The 22,151-nt window shown below is 34.9% G+C and overlaps 1 protein-coding gene across 1 annotated transcript; it reads right to left on the minus strand.

Moving 5' to 3' along the window:
• Positions 1-10,384: 10,384 nt before the first annotated feature.
• On the minus strand, positions 10,385-21,913 carry LOC119071149. Its single transcript, XM_037175892.1, has 4 exons — positions 21,656-21,913; positions 12,791-13,017; positions 11,307-11,395; positions 10,385-11,236 (listed from the first exon to the last, which is right to left on the minus strand). Exons 1-4 carry the CDS (start codon positions 21,665-21,667, stop codon positions 10,509-10,511), a joined length of 1,056 nt encoding a protein of 351 aa, XP_037031787.1. The 5' UTR covers positions 21,668-21,913; the 3' UTR covers positions 10,385-10,508.
• Positions 21,914-22,151: the final 238 nt, after the last annotated feature.

Raw genomic sequence — 22,151 nt, forward strand, 5'->3', positions numbered from 1 at the left:
CTTTTTTTTCCCTTAAAAAACATTTATTTAACAACCCATTTCACTAGGAAGTATAAAAAATCGATTTGTTCATAGCATTGCTCCCAGAAATAACACAGAAAATATTCGGAGTCAAAAAAACAATACAAAAGCAATCTAAAGGGGTAGATGTTATCATTAAAGCCTCCAAATTTGACGCCAACTTATTAGCTTAGTGTAATGGTAGGAATAGTGCTAAAGTGCTATGGTTTGTTCAATTTTAGAACAGCTGATTCTGATATTAAAACTTGTATGTCAAACGTAAGGAAACAGCCTGCAAGTACTTTATATATGTTATTGCTAGGAACAGTGCTATGATCGACAAGGAAGAATTTGAACCGAACAATTTATCTGTAACAGAGGAGTAAATATTTGCTTATCATAAAATAATGAAGAAATTCGTGTTCGATAGTGTTGTTCAATTTGCGATGTCTCGGATGTATCGCACATCTTTTTTTGCAACGCAGAGCTCGATAACCGTAACAATCGGTTAAATTTGTCCATGGTCATGCAAATTCAATGCATGAAGGAAGGATTGAGAGGTTACCAGCATAAGTTAAGAACAGCGTTTTTCCTAAACAACCAACGTCGGAAATACGCAACGAAGTCGCAATATTTCAACGCTAGTTAATAAAATAACTATTTCTTGAAGGGCGAAGAAGTGCGTTTTTAATAATAACGTAGTAACGATTTTATGAGATATTGGCCACAAGCGTCGTAGTACAGTCGAGGTCAGTGAAATTTAGACATGAATTTTGTTTCAGCTGTTCGCAGGGACTATTTGTGAGAAAACATTTTCCTAATTTTTCCCGTATTTTCTTCCTACATTTTTCCAAATTTTCACAAAAAATTTTATTTAGGAAAATCTAGGAAAGTACAGGAAAACTTAGGTAAATATGAAAAAATGTTTTCCCAATTATAGTCCCTGGTTATATGAGTGAAATAGTTACCCGCCCTCGCGTGGTAGTGGTTAATCCGTAGAAAGATATTTGTTTGTTGCGTTAAATCGAAAGTAACAGTTTCTCCTATTGCAACTCTCAATTGTTCCCGTAAGACTTGCGTCACGGTCACTCCTCATCCGTGGCTGTATGGAGAAAAAAAATTCCGATCGTTCACCCCTCTCTATGACTTTCAGTTTTGTCCTTTTACATTTCGGCTGGCTTTATGACGATGTAGAAATGAAGCAAAAAAAAATCCAATGCTAAATTTTCATCTCGCTACTTGGAATCCTTATCGCAGGCAAACAAATTAAATAGTCACTCTGTATGTATGTATATACGTTCACATCTTATGCGAAATATACGGGTCGAAATCCATAGTCTTGAGCATAACAAGATAAACTTCTTATAATCTTATTGAATAGATTGAAATGTGTTCAAGTAAAAAGCTTTTAAAATTACATCCCTAACTTAAATAGAAAATATTATTAAATTTCACATACAGAAATTTTCGTTAGAGATTGAATTTGCACATGGCAGCGGAAAGTCTTGTGAAACGGAGGGCAATATAGAAATAAATCATTTCATTTTTCATCGAGAGTTAATTAAAGTTTTACGGCATGGATGCGATGAGTGTTTCGTATCCATAGATTTATTTTAAACAAAACTTTAGTTCAACTTACGGAAACTTGAATAATTCTTTTCCTCCGATTCATACAATTTACTTTACACGGTTCCCGTTTCCCTTGTAATTATAGTAACGTAGAAAAAACGAAAATAATAGAAACACAAAGCTAATATCAAACTTTCGTAACTGAAATATTGCAGTAGTTTGAGCTGGCGTTGGATATTTTTATTTCTAACAGCGTAAGGTTGTATCCGTTTTAAGTTTTAATTATAAAGTTTTCTTATGAAACAGCCACCACTTATAGGGTGCACTGTCTGTGTGGATAAGCTGTGACTGTCCCTACGAATTGCAATTATTTTTATTAAGTTACCATCGTATGTCATTATTGACGGTTGTTGTTTATAAGTACTGCTATATACATACTTTTTACTCTGAAGAAATAATTTGCAGTTTGTATGTTAGTATGCTAGTATGTTGAATTTGAATGATTTTTCATATTTTCTATACACATCCACTTAGACACCAGATATTGGGAATGCTTTGGTGCTCATTAGTTTATTAAGGATGTGCTCAATCGGTAGAGCGGTGTGTACAAAATCGGATTTTGTTGTGTACGAAATCGGTTTTTGTGTGTTCAGGCGGACTTAATGTGTACAAAACAGACTTTTTGTGTACAAAAAAAAACCTGTACTCACGCCCTATATGTCGCGGGTTCAACTCCCGTAGTACAAAGGATTTTTCCTAATCGTAAATGATTAGCTAACACTGGTCATCTCTGTCGACCGTAATAGGTCTAAAAAAAAAAAATACGAAGAAAAATTACCAAAAATAATTTGACTGAAAACAACGAAAATTTTACAAAAAAAATCTGCATTGCACGTGGCAGATAAATTTTCTTGTAGGTCTGTTCCCGAGCATGTGCCACTTTGCGACGCAGATTTTTTTGGTAAAATTTTCGTTGTTTTCAGTCAAAATATTTTTGGTAAAAATTATTTGGCAGATGATGAGGAAAACTAAGCCAGCTTGTTTGAATTAATTGGGTGTACAATTTAATTTTTGCGTAACGAAGCTGAACGCGTCAACTCTAGCGATATCATTCATTTTAGAAATTGAACTACAAAGACTGCGTCACACTTTTCTCGTAGAGATTTTGTTGGGATATCACTCGTTTTGGAAGTTTTAGGTCAACAATTTAACGAAAATCGAAAATTTGACGAAATTGGAAAATTTAACGAAATTTGAAAATTTAATGAAATTCGAAAATTTGACTAAATTCGAAAATTTGACGAAATTCGAAAATTTGACGAAATTCAAAAATTTGATGAAATTCAAAAATTTAACGATAATCGAAAATGTGTCGAAAATCGAAAATTTCACGAAATTCGATCTAAAATGTCAACTGCTAGCGACGACCCATAGAGTGTTCCATTTCGGAGATGGTTCAAGTTTGTCCCACGGCATCTTCATATAAAAAATACCGAAAGTGAACACGTAACTCATTTTTTGTATGATGTCCCACGGCATAAAAGTGAACTATATCCGAAATGGAACGCCCTATATGATCAACTTTCCTGCCCATACGTATACTATCATTTTAAGGACAGTCCAGCCTAAATCAGTGGTGGGGAGAAGAATATTCGTTTCTAAGGTTTGGGGATCATATATTAGGACGGGAAAAGATGAGCAGGGAAGCTATTCCTCAGGCTAATCGTGGTCTAACCCTTATATTTCAGCACGTTACAGAATCTATCAGCCAAAAGATAGGGGTGTTTTGCGCCGGCAAGCTGACAAAAAGTGAATTTAAAAAAATTACGTAATGTGTTTTCAGTGCTGTCATCAAAATTAAATCTTAGATAACTCGAGAACAAAGTTGGGACTATGATTCTAACCCCCAAATATCTTTTAACGGTGGAACACCATAGTTGTATCTTTACACATTGCATTTTATAGAGCTACTTAAGATTCAATTTTGATGACAGCGCTGATAAAAGACGTTAGAACATAGTAAATAACGGGGCACCACAACATTTATTACACCTTAGGTCAGGAAGCCGGAAAGCTTTCTTTTGAAGTATTTCGCTCAGATTAAGGAGAAGCGGGTGACAGTGGGAAAAGAACTCTAGGAGAGGCTGAATTTATGTTCTATATGTAGTTTGTATTGTATATAGTGACATGAGTGAACAACCTCATAATTGACTGTCAATGCTGGGAGAAAGAGGGCTTTGGTAGAGGGTATTTTGGTGTGCTGAGTGTATAATCATTGTAGTGTGAAGTTTGCTATATTGATTTACGATCCATCCTCTCGAGAATATAAATCAAGGACTGTTTTTGGGAAAATGTTTCCCTTAATTTTTCGATAATTCCCAATACTTTTAGATAATTTTTAAAAAAATTGGAAAAATTTGAGAAAACTTTTTCCCAAGAATAGTCTCTGTGAATGCTATTTGATGTCAAGGCTACCAATTTCAATTAATATAAACATACCGTTCCACAGCCATTGATATGAGTACTAGATTCTATTACCAAATTTTTAATCCATTCAACATCTCTATCAACGGCCGTATTTATTGAAATACGGGAAAAATCATTTATCGATTGCCTGATATCACCTATAATATTACGACATAGCGGCTATGTAAATTTAAACAATAATAAAAAAACATTCAAAAATACTGCATTGGATAAATGTTTAATTAAACTTAATAAGCTTTCGTATTTCATAGTGGGTGGTATTTACAAATCCACAAAGTCCGAACGATCGATTCAACTAAATTAGATTATCTACCACTGATATGTGTACAGCGAACGATTCGTATATTACCTAAAACACGATTAATTGTACAGAAATAAAGTGGAGCGTTTCGTTGTATTGTATACTCGTAATGAACAAGCCAAACAAAAATAGTATATTTCAACATACCCCAATACACACAAGATGTGTGTGCACGCGCGGGCGAAGCCCAAGCGAAAACACACATCGAGTGTGTATTGGGGTATTTTGAAAGATATTTTTCTGTAATAGTGAGAGTGTGTTGGTGCATTCCTTCCCAACCGTTACTTTCCTTCTCGACCGTTTACTTTCCCTCCCGACCGATTCATATCATAACTCACCAATACACTCTCACGTATACAGAAAAACACATTCCACGTGACAAGTGACAACTAAAAACTCGGAAAAATAAGTATGAACTCGTTACATATATAGTTTAACATGTTTCCTCGCGTCGAAAACTGTAGTTTTCATGTTTGAAGTACGTGACGCCGTCTCAGCGTGAAATACTCGCTGCACTCCCGGAAACTCGTTTCCGTCAATGACAGTAGCGTTAAAATGTGTTTCCGAATGTTTTTATAAGCTCGAACCACACCTATCAAAATAATAGTTGTTTACGAGTTTGTCTTGGACGATTGATCGTTAGGCAATTTCGCGAGCTGTAGTCGGAATGAAGTGAGAACAACATAGCAATAAAGGAACGACAGAGAAAAAAAATCCAAAGTTGACCTCATTTTCGTCCCAGTAGCATAAAAAAATTACTACGTTAAACTGGAGGTCACTGTCGACCTCGGCTTCGTGAATAAAATTCAAGCGAAAACTAGATTTTTCAACTTTTTATCCCTAGTTATGTAAATTACTAATACGTCGTATATGAGGTATATGCACCTAGAAATGCAAAAGATGCATTGTCATCTGTTTTGTCCATGTGTTGAGAATTGAACTCGAGAGACGGAAAAGTCACTCAAGAAATATAATGAAATCAATTCAACGTTGCAATGGCAACAAATCGATGTAGGAAAGCTCCCACCTTACGCCTAAGCTCAGTTTACAATGGTGCTATTCAATTTAAACTCTGATTTGAGGCTATTTCTTGAGTGGTTTTTTTTTGCGAGGAGTGCTTTTCTCGAGTACGACCCACCAAACAACTTGGTCACTTATTTTTGCTTCAAAATATGTTTTGCAAAAAGAAAAGTTGCATCCAAAGCACTTAGGTACATAAGAATGAGTGAACAATAATGTAAGGTAAGGTATTTTACGTGTTACGGCATGTTTCATTTTCATTGACATTGCCTAATCACGTAAAGCATTGTACTGTAACACCCCACTTATCAAATACACAACTTGGAATCTCGGAAGTAATATACTATTTCGCTTTTATCTGGTAAACTGTACTTTTTACCAACAGTAGCCGTCTAACTTTAAGCAAATACCTACGAGCGTTTTATAAATTTTGTCTGACACATTCCACGTTCCATCCTAATCAGGTATTTTATGGAATTTATTTCGTCCATAACACTGAATTCTCATTTATTATCCTGCAAACAGCAACAATAAATAATTATTTAAATTAAATGGTGTAAAATGAGGAATTTTCAATTAATGCGAGTGATAAACCATTTTCGTGTGATATTAATTTAATTTGAATGTACAAAAACAGTAATAAATGCAGCGTGTCAATTGTAAATTAGAAAATTTAATTTGAATTTGTAACAGTTTTCGTATTCAAACGTTTTTTTTTTCTTTTTAAGTAAATCCGTGGAAAATGTAGGGTCTTGTACTGTGTACATCAGAGAAATGATAAGCGCGGCCACTCATGGCTGATATACGCCTGACGATGGCAGATTGATTACATGTAAACGATGCGATGGGAGAAAAACTCCATTTAAAAATCCAATCAATACGTCAAAAATATATGTGAAATTGAGAGACGAAATGAGAGAGAAAATTGTTGAAAAAATATGCCTCAGACGTGTTCTATCCCAGCCATGAGTGGCCGCGCTTAACATTTCTCTGGTGTTAAGATACATACAAGAGATACAGGTATTAACGTATGGGTGAGAATACCTAATGTAAAGTCGGAGCATTATAATTTGATCGATTCTACTCATTTAATTCATTTTTAAATAATTGTTTTTCGAAGAAATTATTTCGAAAACATTACAGTATAAAAGCTTAGACACGTGCATTTGAACGGATTACCCGCAGGTATACCGCGAGTAAACAGCTCTAATGCCCATGTGTAAGCTTTTATACTGTAATGTTTTCGAAATGATTTCGTCGAAAACTACAATTATTTAAAAATGAATAGAATCGATCAAATTATAATGCTTCAACTTTAATCTCGATTTTTACTCGATCGTGAACAATTCAAATGTAGAAATTGGGTTTTACTAGATTTATCGATCAACGAGAAGTAACCAAGTAACAGGCAGACAGTCATTTCAGTTAAAATTCGCTAGCCGCAGTTTTACTGAAGATTGTTCATATAGAACTTACAATTTTCGGTTCAGTATTCATATCAACATGACTTACCTCACGATTGGCACGATATGCCGAAATGTTGATGCTTCAATAATATGTTCAAGTACACAACTGTTCTAGTTAAGTTCATGCTGAGCGTCATTCACTGACAAATTAATTCATAATTCCATTAAAATTTCTCTCAAGCTATGTTTGCCTCGTTTGCCTGTTACTTCTCGTTGATCGATAAATCTAGTAAAACCCAATTTCTACAGGTATTAACCTGCAGTGCATGTTATTAATAGTATGTCACGTATCTGCGGAAAAATTTGCTTATCCCCAGAATGAGTAAGCAAACGTTCCCGCAGATACAAAACGTACCTGCTTGCGTCCGGTAAGCACTTTTTCACAGTCACAAACCGTGATATAGAGTGCACTTTACCGCGAGCTGTTATGTAATAGTATGTTACTCACTGTTTGTAAATATTTGTTTAGGCAAGTGTGAGGTTTGCGGAACGAGCCGAAGGCGAGTGGAGTAATCACACATGCCTAAACAAGCATTTACAAGCAGTGACGTAACACATTTTACATGTTTGTGATGTTAAGTGCACTTTACTGTGCATAAGTATGTGAACACTTTTTGAGTCTTCTACCCGATATCACAGCTTTATGACAAACGTCTGTAATGTCATTCAAACGCGCGGCCTAGCACATAAGTTCGATGCCAGTGACATCTTTTTTTAAATGAGTAACTAAGATGCTTGTATTTCAACAAAAAAATTCACTATTTCACAACAGATGGACCTTTATTCTATTTTTTTTGCTTTTAACGAAGAAATTGCGTTTTTATCGAACTTTCGTGCCACGGCACATCTGATTCGGTTACATATGGCATTACCTCCTCACTATATTTACCTTAGAGATGTTAACCTCCACACTTGTTATTTAAAAAAAAAATCCAACTTGACGAAAACTCGTTTTTTGGTTAAGTTAGATTTTTCTTAGAAAAATTGTCAAGTATCCCAGAAGCTGAAGCGATCTCAACAGCAATTTGAAAATGTTAAGGTTTATTTCTCGGTTCGCTGTGAAGCTAGCATCGTCTATGTTCGAGTGGAACCGCAGACTAACGGGTCGGTCTAACTAATAAATATATTTTTCGAAAGGGGAATTTATTTCAGCTGTTTTTCATTTTTAAATTTATCTCGGCTGTTTGGCCCTTTATATGTACGTATCTGTTTGGAACGGTTGACCTGAAACCTGATTCACTTCTTTGTGTTTTGAACTCGCAAAATTGCCTCAAATCAATCCAGAACAGATACGTAAATAACTAATGTTAATGCTTGGAGCACTAACGTGATATGAGTTCAACCCTTGCAATTTCATATGTTCAGCCTATTTTCATTCTATTTACAAAAATAGAAAAAAATCGGTCTGAATGAACCGCTGCACAATTGAACACGGAATATCGTATGCACTTAAAATGCAACTCATTCACTGAATAGAAAATTGGCTTCAAGTTAACGAAGCACAGCACTATATGCGGATTAGATACAATAGAGCCACATTGTGAAAATGTGAAAATATGTGAAAATACTCTCCAATTGGCATGATGCATTGAATCAGTCAAGGGGGTTACATAGTGGTATGATACAAAATTGATTTGCACTGATCAAGTCAATGTATATATCAGGGCTAAACAAGGCGAGTGGGAAATATTTTCAGTTGCAGTGAATGATGATTGATGAGATATCCACTACACGCGATGGAAGCATGAATTATTAATAAAATCTATAAAAAACGATTTATGGCTGTAAAATGTACTTCCGTGGGCAATAAATGCGAAAAATTCGTACTCGAGTGTGTCTATTTTCATTCATTTTTCAGATTGATTTCACGAGTGTTACGTTAATTAACATCATCATTTGCTGTTAATATTATCCTCTGTAGTCAAACTCTTCAAATATACTGTTAGGTTTTGGTTTAATTTACTTACCATTTACAATTTATAAATTGATTACATGCATCTGAGTAGCAAAATATTAATTGCGCATTTTCCTTAAAAAAATTGTCGAGCACACTCTTAACCTTGTGCAGACAGCCATATCACTTTATGCGAAAGGTTTTTCATATTACAAGAACACAGATTCGAGGCACGGTGCAGACGAACGAAGTTTTTGATATTATAAATCAACTCGAAGCGCTGAACAAGGTTCCGGTAAAATATTTAATTTTCAAGTGCACCAATCGAACCCAGCGCCCTCAAACAGCTATTGCTACGGAGGCATTTGAAAAAGTGATTCTAATGGGTATAGGTTGGTATTCTTGAAGCAAAGGCTCGAAAAAGTTGTCGCATGGGCTCGTTTTGCTCATTCTTATAAATAACTGGTGGTTGCAATATATTTTGTGAATCCTGCAGCAGGAAATGCAAGATAAATCAATTTATTAACTTCTTCATGTGTAGCTATTATCGCTGTTATCTCATAGCAAACATACTAGTTGACTTTATGCAGCCACTTTGAAGTTTCTTGAGTAGATGCAGGTCGTCTCGCTAAACTTGTGCCTAATCATAGGAAACCTCGGCTGGTCTATAAAGGCGCCACAATTTTTATTCAGTACTTCATTCTTTACACTCTATTTTCTGGTGATATATGTATAACTTCCCTCTGGTAAAATATCCTTGCAATGTCATAGTAGTGAAGTTGGTTCACAAAAAAATAGAGCGCTGACATCAGTAGTTTTGTGACGCAATGTACAAGAGGCGTAATAGAATTATACGAAAGTCTATTACATTTGAGCTCTAGTTTTCAAACAGCATTTCCCTATGAGGAGGGCAAAATGTCTTTTCTCTCTTCACGAGTCTCTGGAGAACATTCTCACTACGAGTCACGTCAATTAATCTTAATTTTAAACTTTAATAAAAGGTCATATTTGGCTAATCAGACGAAGAATACACAGTTGAGAGTTAGGGTGGTCAAATCTTCAACTTTCCGAATAACTGATCCAAAAAAAACTTAGGATGAGAATCTTGATCCTAAAACAGTTCCAACAGAAAATTGCCTAGAGGATATCTCTAAAAATCAAATTTTGTCCAATTTTCAATCACTTTGCAACTACTTTTTTGTACTTACAGTGGTTGGGTTGGGTTCCTTCCGATAATTGTTCAGACTGTTTATCAATAGTTATTTGTCAATCAAGAGTGAAAACCAGAGCGAAGCGAGTGCTGTAATTGGCTCATGGTGGAATTTCCTGTTTCTCCCCGAGGTGAACACAATGTTTTTCATGTTTGCGTGTTGCGAAAATCCGCATTTTTGTCCACTTTGGAGAAAATAGAACAGATAGCGTGTTTTGGTATTCAGCCATTTTAGGTGAGAAAACAATCATTTTCTCACCAAATATGGCTGAACCCTCCATTATTTTAAGAGAGAAATGATTATTTTCTCACCTAAAATAGCGCCTCTCAGAATAATAACAACGCCATTTTCACAAACGCTCCATAGTGGGCAAAATAAAGACTTTCGCATCGCTAGAATGAAAAACAAATTTTTTTTAAAGTAAACAAGACAGGAATATATTCTTATCAACTCTTGTTATTTTTCATCACATACACACGTCCGTCACACGTTCCTGTTTAACATTTCAGTACAGTTACATTTCAATGTTTTTTTTTCTCCAAAAAAATCGAGTGTAATTTCTAAAACGGATATCTTGCATCAAATCCAGATGGCCGATATGAATTATATGATGACGGATCACGTCCATTCGGAAATAATGGCCTCACATTCGGTATGCCAATGTTATTATTTTCATACGGTAAACCGAGAGCAAACGGCGGCAATAATTCTCTGTGCAGATAATCTTGCGATGACAAATTGTTTTGGCGTCTTGGCGGTGGCGTTATATAAACTGTATCATCGTTTACGTACTGCGGTGGTGTGGCAGTGTATGGGCCCGGTGTTGTTGACGATATGCCAAATGACTGTAACGGATTTGGTGTACTGTACTGGAATCCTTGAGCGATTGGTGAGAAAATGGTTGGATTTTGAATGGGCGATTGAGTTGTCGAAAATGGAATGCCTTGCGAACCATAGACAGTTCCGATGGATGTTGGATTCGGAATAAGTGGTGTGGAGCTTATGATGGGATATGGAGTGGTGGAATAGGTTATCGGTTGTGGTGTGGCATTCGCTAGTAAATGTTTGCGGAACAGTGGCGTTGCATGATATCGACGTCTGAATGGTCGGTTCGTTATCGGAATTATTGTTGAAGTGACTGAGGGGGAAGATAACGCTGTTGTTGTGACAAATTGTTGATTCACCAAGTCGGCAACGGCATCAGGCTGAACGGGCAAATGGGCTCCGTATGCGCGATACCCATTCCTATCTGCGATGTAATTCACCGTATACGTAACACCATCGGGACCTAGTTGCAATTTTTATTTTGATATTGTTACGAACGTTCGTGTATTGCTTTACCGTCAGTCATTACTCACCTACATACGAATAGGACCCACGGACGACACGCTCCAGCCCATTCTGTATACTGGTCTCTTTTTGTCGAATTCCATTTTCGGTTTCAAATCTAAGAATAAATATTTTATTGGAGCATTGAGCGCAGGGCCTATTTTAGGAAATTTTTTTGGAATTTATTTTTTTCAAAATTTCCAAAAAATTGCCAGAAATTTCCAAAAACTGCGAACGTCCAAAAACCAAATTTTTCCACCATTTCGAACGGTTTTGGCAACTGCTGAATCAGCCTTGCGTTTTAACTGACTCTCGATTATTTCTTGATACTATCAGGTTTCAAATGAAGACGAGCATGATTAATTTGAAAGATGAGAGCGTCAATAATCAAACATAAGTCATTGAGAGCCGGCTAAAACATAAGGCTGAGCTCCGGAGTTGCCAAAACAGTTCAAAATTATGGAAAAATTCGGTTTTTGAACGTTCGCAGTTTTTGGAAATTTTTGGGAATTTTTTGGAAATTTTGGAAAAAGTTTCCAAAAAAAATTCCAAAAATAGGCCCTGAATTGAGCGGAGGGCGAGTGATTTTTAGGGTGATGACGTGCTTTGGAAAAATGCATTCAAAAGAAACGTTTTCTTTGTACTGGATGAGTTCGGTAAATATTTGATTCAAGACGACAGGAATTGCATGCTGCAGAATGTTTGATTTCTTGCATAAAGTCGAAAACTGTGTTCGCTTTTCAGTCATCAATGTAAGACCGTCTGCATTATATGTTCGTTTGTGTCATTTTATGTGCATGGTACAGAATTTTAATTGAATTGCAGCGTACTGTAACCGTGTATACAACATAAGGATACTCGGTATATTATTATCATCACTTTTCCTTCTGAAAACATATACAACGCATCTTGGTGAAATATCTTTTCCATTACCCATCCTCGGTGCCTCCACATTTCTGCGAAACAGATATTCTGTGTCGATGGAGGGAAATGTAACTTGAACATGGTAAAATGATGCATTGAATAGTTTTAATCAGTAATAATTTGCACATCAACAAATTTGCGAATGTAACGAACCGACGGCAGGATATTCAATTGGTTAATGTCTCGAAAAACCATGTAACCGTGCATTTTAGAATGCCATCAAAGACTGTATTTTAAGTTGATTGCAAATGCAAAATGAGTCATATCTTTAGTAGAGGTGTTTGCCGATTGGGGCTGATAGAAATTTTTGTCAAATTTGTATGGTAACTCATCAGTGCCTATATTCGCGAAAATATTTTCACAAATTTTTTCAAATTTTCACAAAAAACTTTTTGCAAAAATTCACGAAAATTTGAGAAAATCGCGAAATTTTCAGAAAATTCGTTAAAATATTTTCGCGAATATAGGCACTGGAACGTATTGGTTAAAACACAAATTACAACCAATCTTAAGCGGCAGCTCCTATCAATAAATTTGACGCTTGATATTTCAGTGTTAATGCTACGAAGTGCTATGATACAGTACTCACTCATAATGATAGCTGCCATCTGCTTGCTTGTCCTCGATCTGTTTTATAATGGCAGCATTGGCTGCAGCCTTTTTTTTAAATGTCCTCCCATACACATCATAATCATCCTCATATGGTAGGGTTGATGATTGATATAGAGCATCTGATGGAAAATATTCCCGTTTGGTTTTGGTTGATTCGCCTCCAACGATATAGCACAGCGGCGATGACAATATCACCAACAATACCTGAAACCATTTCAAAGGCAAAAATGACATCGTTTTTGATTTGAATGAATAAAGAGTCCATTCAAGCTGTATAGATGTGTTTATAGTGACGAGACTGCTTCGAGCAATTAAAGTAGAGCCGGTGGTATTTCCCATTTGTTGTAAAACACCTCTTACAACAAAGAATTCTTGTGAAATTCATTGTATGACTGTTGTGTACGTTACTTCGTATATGATATGAATGTGGAATGGTCTGGACATATCTAAATACAGTGGCTGCTAAATTGGTGCTGTGTAAAGCTTTTAATGTTGAAAACTAAAATAAAGAGCAATAAAATAAAGAGACCAGCACAAAACGTGTACCACATTGTATGAGTGTAATTAGATTTGTTTTGTGTTTTTGAATTTTATGGAAATGTTGAATTGTTTTTACAAAATTCGTTGAATAAATTTTTAATTTTAAAATGTTTTTTCCACATTCCCAACATCTTTTTCATTTCCACCAGTCAAACCTAATATACTTCTATCTTCCTCTTATGTGCGGAATGTTATGGAAATATAATTTTTGGAGTGACCTAGGCAAATACAGCATTTTAACATGTTAACTCTATTTGCAACGTTTTTAGTGCAAATTTATGCGTTCGTACAATAAAATAAAATGGTTAATTGAAGGAATGTAATAGCATCACGTATAGTATGCTTATTGCATGTAAATGATCTCAATTACATGGAGATGTAACGATGGAAATAAATCAGATGGTTTGTACAGTCTATTCATCGACATGACCTTCGAGAATCTCGAGTGTGAACATTGCCAACAACATTGATTCCATTTAATATCTAACATAAGGAGATGTTAACAGGTTAAACTATTAGAATTGAGTGAAATTTTGATTACGAACAACTGGTGCTACTCCAAAATATTTGCAGTAACATCATGAACGTAGCGGTAGTGGAGTTCGTGACGCAGTTTTTCCCTCACGAAAAGAAACTAACATGTAAGGAATCTATTAGTGCGTCGTTCAGCCGGGCCAACCGTTTTTGTGTAGATTGACGGATGAAATGGCTAGGTGAAAATATGTATCATCATTGTGACGTCGCAATTTTGAATATTAATGCACAGTGAGCAAGTATTGTGTTAAAAGTGATTATGTTTTAGATGTAAGCCCAATCTAATTTATAAATTAAAAATTTATTTAGGTCCCGAGTGGAAAAAAAATCGACGAAAAAGTACAAAAAAAGTACACGAACAAATGCGTGAAAATGTGCAGTGTATAAATACACCTATTCTCGGCCTTTCTCCATACAAAAACAGTATAAATAAGTATCCTGCTGTACACAAAATTGCCGGGTATGACAGAATACTGTTTCATACTGGGTTTCTGTACGGAATTTCTGTACGGATATGGTCGTACACTCTTTTATGCTGCTGCGTGTCAGGTGATTGCTGAAAGAAAGTGCTAATATTTGACAAGAATTGATATTTGATCAAATTGGAAGAACGAAATGTTTATCAACGTGATTAACGTTATGTTTACATATATTAATCTCCAATCCTTTAATTTACCTAAATTTACCTACGAGATCCTAGCAACAGGAACCTAACAGACTGAATTTTCCACATGAACAATAAATGAAACATTGAAAAACCAAAAGCCGTTTTGCTAACTATCAAACATATTTCCATCAGACTTCAAGTGCAGCGATGTTGCCTCAGTGAGAGATGCACACTGGAAGGCAAGCATAACTACAAATACTTTTAAACATTTAAACACTGCTTCATTCTTGAACCAGTATACATCGCGATATCGGGAACCTGATTCATACTGAAAAGACAGTGTACGAATGTACTGATTCTTCAAATTTTTTCGCTCGTAGGCTTCCATACGACTTAAACGAGTCCTTTGTGCTGCGGAACCGGTGCAAACTCACTTTGAATTGCACTGAATATCTGACTGGGCGCCACCAGTCTCCGTATAGGTACAACGAATGTACAAGTAAAGAAAGAACAATAGGCTTCGGACTAATCGTGCAAGTCCGGAGACTGGTGTTGCCACCCCACGTTTCAATACATTTGATCATCTTAAAGCAGTGCCTATATTCGCGAAAATATTTTCACGAATTTTCTCAAATTTTCATGATTTTCTAAAATTTTCGTGAATTTTCCCAAAAAGTTTTTTGTGAGAATTTGAAAAATATTTTCGCGAATACAGGCATTTGAAACATTGTTCACCAAAGCCGCTGTTAAATGTTTTGCAATTTGACATGGATCTCAACTGCGTCACTTATTCCCCTTTTGAGGTTCTTATTGAATTTAATTTTGCTGCTTAAATGTTTCATAAAGGTTGTGTTAGAACCAACATAATTAATTCGAAACAATTGTTCCAAGGATAGACGATACTGACTCACTCAAATAATAATTAATTGTTCCTACCGGTGTATAACAAGACAACATGTGTAGAAGCAAACCAATGTTTATTTTCGATCAAGATGTATACCAAAAACGTATTTTCGTAATTTTAACACAGATTCGGAGAATTACTTCTATATTTAGCAACTTTGAAAATGACTGTCTCCGCACTTACATCCATAACTGTAACCTAGATACGAATGGAGAAAACAAAGTTAAAAATCTATTCTTAAATTTTGACGATAGGTCGTTCTCCACGAACCCAAGAACTTTTTCTTCTACTTTCTCATTTCAACAACAAAGCTTATTATTATCCGTAATTCTTCGTTTGTAATCTGTCAATTCCAAAAATAAATACATCAACGATATCCAAAACAAAAAGTCACAAATCATAAACCTACAGTTGAACCGAAAAAAAAATATAATTCCGTGTCTATCTCACCTATAACACAATACCAACACCTTTTGTGATTGACAGTCCCAAATGTAAAGGCATTAAAACTAATGGACTTTGCTAGACATAATTCATTCCGTGTCAAGATGGGAACATCTCTCCATAGTTGGAAATCAATCCCGGCGTACTTGCTATTTCAGTACATCAATATTTTGTAAGGAATATCATGGTTGTTGTGTGTAGATATGTACTTTCTATTTATGTACAAAATGTGAATTCGATGTAAGAATTTCGGAGTTTTTCGCTTTTCTCCGTAAAAGATAATAAATCCACTTTGTTCTTGCCTCCTCGACGCATCCTTTTTCATTACAGTGTAATAAATGGCTGAGTGTAGGTGCAGGAATTATTAATATTTGGATGTCAGAAGCCTTTATAGGAAAAGTTCATAGACTTAATGTGTATCATCATTCTTAAGTTCTCATACTCAAAAATCGAAATGAGAAAAATATTTTCCATCGCATCGTCTCGAGATTTTTTGTTATTAAATTTATATTTTTAGCGAATTTATGTGAAAATACAACGACACGGAATTTATAATTAATCAAACGAAAGAAGTTCACTGCCTCGAAAATCGCAACATCAATCTTTCCTATTAACCAAAGCGGGAGAAAATCTCTTAAAATGATAACAACAGCAAAAGTGCAAATTAATTCAAAAATTCCTACAAAAAAGGCTTAAAGGTTTGCGAGTCAGCGAACTGGTTAATAATTGTATTCTTTGTTTATGAGCTTGTATAACATACGCAAGTTAAGTGGGAGAATCTTAGTCCGCTTTTTGTCAGGGTTGCAAACCAGTGGACATGCTGGACCTTCGTACAATAACAGACCCTACCCCGCAAGGTAGCATAGGTGGATCGTTATTGTTACTCACTTTGCTAATTTTTCGAGATCTTTTCATACAGAATCGTTTCTACCAATACTCGATGATAAATTGTGCGTTTAGCCTAGTGACATCTAGTACATCTAGAAACGAAATTAGGAAGAGTGGAATACAGGCGGCTACCAACATTGCCTTAACCAGTAAGCTGTCTGACAATTCTAAACACAACTACACCAGATTTTTTTAACCGATTCAATAGCTGTGTCAGGTATACACGTCTGACAATCGGTTTTTTCTGTTGTGGTTGAGCTTCGAACCTTCGCACTTCAATCGTGTAGTGGAAAGCAAACGAGTTAACCACTACGATATTGAGTTGTTCTTCGTATACTGGGTCCCAATAAGGTTCAGTGACTCACCTGAACCCTATGTTTGGGAAAACATTTTCTTAATTATTCCAAGGGGGTAATCACTAGTAAATCAGTAAATCAAGTAAATCACGGTAAATCACAAAAAATTTTGAAAAATTTTTGAAGAATTTTTAATTGTCACTGGATTACATTTCGAAGTATCGTGGTCGTAAACATATAGGATAAATTTCATGAACTAATACAAATTGAAGTAAATAGATTCAAATTTAGTAGAAACTTCATTTTTGATTTACTGTGATTTACTGTGATTTACCGTGATTTACCGTGATTTACTGAGCTAGTAAATCAGTGATTACCCCTCGAATTATTCCCAACAATTCCCAATATTTTTCCAAAGGCAACTTTCGAGAAAATAGGAAAATTTTTAAGAGAAAGTAGGGAAATTTTGGAACAAATTGAAAATTGAAAAACGTTTTCCCGAAAATAATCCATGTTTGTGCCTGAAGTCCGATTACCTAAATGTGATCCGATCTTATTTATTTAATATTGACAGACACGTATTGGCTCTCGAGGTTCGATTACGTTTTTGGCCGCTTTCACTTTAAAAAAAAATCATTTTTTCCTGTAGCTTCTCATAATTACCCTCACCTCTGTTAAATAGCCAGTCCTGTCCTGATTTCTTACCTGACCGTGAATTCTTGAAAATGCGTTATTCAAAAATCTGAAATTAACCGAAGTAATTTCCTTTTCAGATACTTTAAGCCCAAATTTAAAATATTTTATCGGGAGAGTTTCCAGAAAAAATTGTTTTCTTCTAGAGCTGTACCTGTATCTGTACTTTGATGAGCTCTGGCGGGCGTCTATCTTCTCGTTCCAGCCTAAGTTCATTATTTCGTCATAGGCTGATCTGTAACCATTCAAAATATACCAAATTTGTCATAGGTTCCTAAAAAAATACAACTGTGGTGATACCCAATATATCTCGAAATTTTTATTAAAAAAATTAAAAATGTCTAATTCTATGATTTTCGTGATATTTTCTGAAGGGAATGCATATTTAATTAATATAATTAGAAAATTACTCAAAATTACTCCGCATTTCAGCTTTTGTAAATTTTCATTTAAATATTTCGAGAAATTCGACATTGACATATATTGGGTATCACCACAGTTGTATTTTTTTAGGAACCTACAATTGCTAAAAGTTTCTGATATACAGAATGAGCACCAGCTGAATATCACCAGCTGGTGTACAAACAAAAACACTTTGTATTGTATACAATTCAAAGACAACCTACACACAGTGCATTTCTGCGTTAACGTCATCTACGCGCACATAACACGTATGAATGAAGTAAACACATTGTTAAGAATGTGTTTTGAATGTTTATCATACAATAAGTGTGTGTTAGCAGATCCAGCTGGTGATATTCAGCTGGTGCTCATTCTGCATATGAAAAATATTTACAGGCTGTATGACAAATTTGGTAAATTTTGAATGGTTACAGATCAGCCTATGACGAAATGACGAACTTAGGCTGGAACAAGAAGATAGACGTCTGCCAGAGATCGTCAAAGTACAGATACAGGTACAGCTCTAGAAGAAAACAATTTTTTCTGGAAACTCTCCTGATAAAATATTTTAAATTTAGGCTTAAAGTAATCGTGAGGTGACGTCCTTTCATAATCATGAATAAAATTTCATGTACATTGACTTGCCGAAAAAAAGTTGTTCAGCCCCACCGTGTTATCAATAAGAACGACAAAAAATAAACGACGCGACGTCGAAAGGGTAATGTGGTGTCTTATACAATGTATACACTTATACACTTTTTGCTGTATGATGTACAACAAAAAGTGCAATTAAAGGATTAAAGTAAAACATTGAGTATCAAACATTAGGCGATATTTTGAACAACTGAAGTAGCAGATTTGCATATTCTGTTATGTACCTCAATATTGTTGTATGTGTCAATTTTGTGTTTTTTCTTATCAATAGAACTGCTCCTGATTCGTATGAAAATCAATTTTAAGGAAATTCCTTAAAGGAATGCAATTGAAAACTGACACCATACCTAAAATTTCAATGGTAAATGAACCAACTAAAATAACAAGTTAAATCAAATCATTCTTCTTAAAGTACTGAAACTAAGAGAAAATGAAAAAGGACAGCGAGTTTCATAATTAAAGAAAATATCGCTATCCCGGCCAATTAGTAAAAACTTTGAAAGATAAAATAAAATTTGTTCATAACTGTACTCACCAAAGGACCTGTGGGATTCGAAACATGTAATTCAATATATCGTACTTTCCTTCGCCACATCGTTTCAACAAAAAAAAATGTGGAAGGGTTAAGTACATCAGAAATTAATCGAAAATGCTCTAGACATACGAAATGGGCACAAAAAATCGTTGCTGTCATTTAAAAGGGTACTTTCTGTCTATGTTGATATAACCGCTTAAAAATAATCCACGAAATGGTATATACAGCATATATAATGGTATACATGGGATGTGCCAGATTCGATTTCATTTTATTAAGCCTATTTTTTTCGCATACATAGCTATCCTTTGATCTCGAATTTGTAGATATGACAGATAAAGTGAAAAAATATATGTTTTACCAATTTTGCAACACGATTAAATTGACTGTCACAATCTAATTAAAAACGTCCAAAGAAGTGGAGTTAGTTACAGACAGTGACGCGGGAAATCAAATGAAAAACGTAATGGTTTTCATGTAATCACGCCTTTGTAGTAATTCGAAACTCCCTAGATTTTTATTAACTTTTCCTGACTCGTTACTCAATGATAGAATCAGCTTCCACTCGATTTTATTTGGATACTTGGATTTCGAAAGGTAATAAATTCAAAAACTCAAGCTTTCCTCGAGGGTATTTCCGTCTTTGAGATTTATTTGTTCACAGAGAAAGAAAAAATTTGGAAATTTCATTTCGAGGGAGTTGTTTGTGGCCATAACGCAGAGACGACCGCAAAAGTCTCCAGGGAAAATGGAATTTCTTACTTTTTTCCCGCGGTCAACACAACGTTTTTCACAACAAAGTTGAAGTGAGAAAATGAGTAGTTTCTCGCCTGCGTTGTGAAAAGTAATTGGAGACCGCTTCCTCGTTGCTTTCATAGACTTTTTGCAAATAACGGCTTTGCTAACATTCTACCATAGTTTTCACTAAATTTTCCCATGTTTTCTCGATTTTTCATGTATTTTCTCAGGAAAATATGGGGAAAATCTTTCTCTAGACGTGGAAAAATGCATTCACAAAATGTATAATGTCTTAAAATGTGTGTGCACCAGAACCTATCTATAAAAAAAAACATTTTCCTGAACTTTCTTGGATTTCTCGAAATTTCTTGAAAATTTTCTCGAATTTCTCGAAAAGCATTTTGAAGAAAATTCGAGAAAACTAAGAAACTTAAAGATATTTTCTCGAAAATAGTCTATGTAATGCACGCAACACAACTTTAATCAAGCTCACGTTATGAATTTCCAAAAAAAAATCAGTTTTTAACATTCAAAAGTATCGACATATTATGCATTTTTTATTTCTCCAACTTCTCTCATTTCTCCATAATGAGAGAAGTAAGCAAAATAAGAAATGTATAATATGTCTATACTTTTGAATGTTAAAAACTGTACTGCCGGCATTCAACTAAAATCTCAAGAGCTCAGACGAATTATTTTCAATCAAGAGTTGGAGCAAATGCTAGAATAGATATACAGATCACCAGCGAGTCCCATAGCAATGCAAGACACTTTAATTAACAAAATACTTCACATCGACCATTGTAATTTTCTGCATCTGGGTTGAATGCTAACAACACATGTAAACCAATGAAAGTAAATAGATAGGTATGGCCAAACGTTCAAATTTGTTCTAGCCGGAGCACATACGGATTTGCATGGCGCCACCTTAAACGAACTCATTTCTAGTGCAAATTTCCACTAGAAATGAGTTCGTTTGAGGTGGCGCCATGCAAATCCGTATGTGCTCCGACTTGTATGGACTGGCCATACCTACTTATCAACTTTCATTGATGTAAACCGCGGACCGAAACTTATTTCAGTGTGGTTTAAGGTTTTAAAACAACGGTTTCAAGACCAATAATATTTTGATGGATTTCATCATCAACTCTGCGTTGCATAAATCTTTGGTAATAATTATAGAAAAGTCAAACGTATCGCTATTTAACAATTAAGTCTATGACTCATATTGTTTAAGGCACAGCTTTAAGAAACACTGTTAAATTTCAGTACCATATTTAGAGTAACGCTCATGTTTGTCGGTTTGTTGTAAAATCTGTTACTTCATTTGTAACATCATTCTCAATAACAGTTTTATCAGAATGCAGTCTACGTTTCATCATCTCAAAAACACTGAAAATTCGATGTGAGGGTTCTATACTGTTCGATTCTCTTTTGCTCTTCTATTCTCCAACTAAAAGCAGCATAATGTTGCGTGTTTAATGCAAACCCATGCCGCACATTTTAATACAATAAAAAAAAGTTCTTTATTGAATTAAGGAGGACAAAGTTTGGTTTATATTGCGAAAACCACAAATCATTTAAAAAATAACGAAACTTTAACTCACCAACAATTTCATTGTTTTATCTTAATAAAGCACAGAAACATTCAATTCAACAGAACAATTTAAATTGTTGTCAACTTTCAGATGATCTGTGATCCTTTTCGTTCAGAAGTATCCTTGGCTTAAGTACAATGAGACACAATTTTTCGGTTATTTGATTTAGAAACACTTAGAATGCAATATTCACATTAACTAATTTCTTATTCTCAACTTAAAATTGCTTCAAAGTGGACCAATCTGTCCGAGTGAATTTCGCGCACTAAGTTTCATTCAAGACCTTAGCAAACATTTTATATAAAAAGATTATCCATTCAGAACAAAGTGTTTCATTTGTTTCTCACTTTGCTCTTTTTTTTACAACACTCGATATTTTTCTTGTGGTTTTGTTGTTTAGTTAAAATAAAAAAGCTAAAAAAAAAAACATAAAATTGAAACAATTAACAAATTATGGCATCTACCTCAACATGTATACCACCTGATTGTTTGTATGGCGATATCA

Source organism: Bradysia coprophila, chromosome II (assembly GCF_014529535.1).
Source record: "Bradysia coprophila strain Holo2 chromosome II, BU_Bcop_v1, whole genome shotgun sequence".
NCBI classification, from domain to species: Eukaryota; Metazoa; Arthropoda; class Insecta; order Diptera; family Sciaridae; genus Bradysia; species Bradysia coprophila.

What these genes read in the sequence shown, in the direction of transcription:
- LOC119071149 (XM_037175892.1), bottom strand. An exon ending in GATGGCAGCTATCATTATGA is followed by an intron (nt 11,396 to 12,790) that starts GTGAGTACTGTA and finishes ATTTATTCTTAG; the next exon opens with ATTTGAAACCGAAAATGGAA. An exon ending in TGGGTCCTATTCGTATGTAG is followed by an intron (nt 11,237 to 11,306) that starts GTGAGTAATGAC and finishes AATTGCAACTAG; the next exon opens with GTCCCGATGGTGTTACGTAT.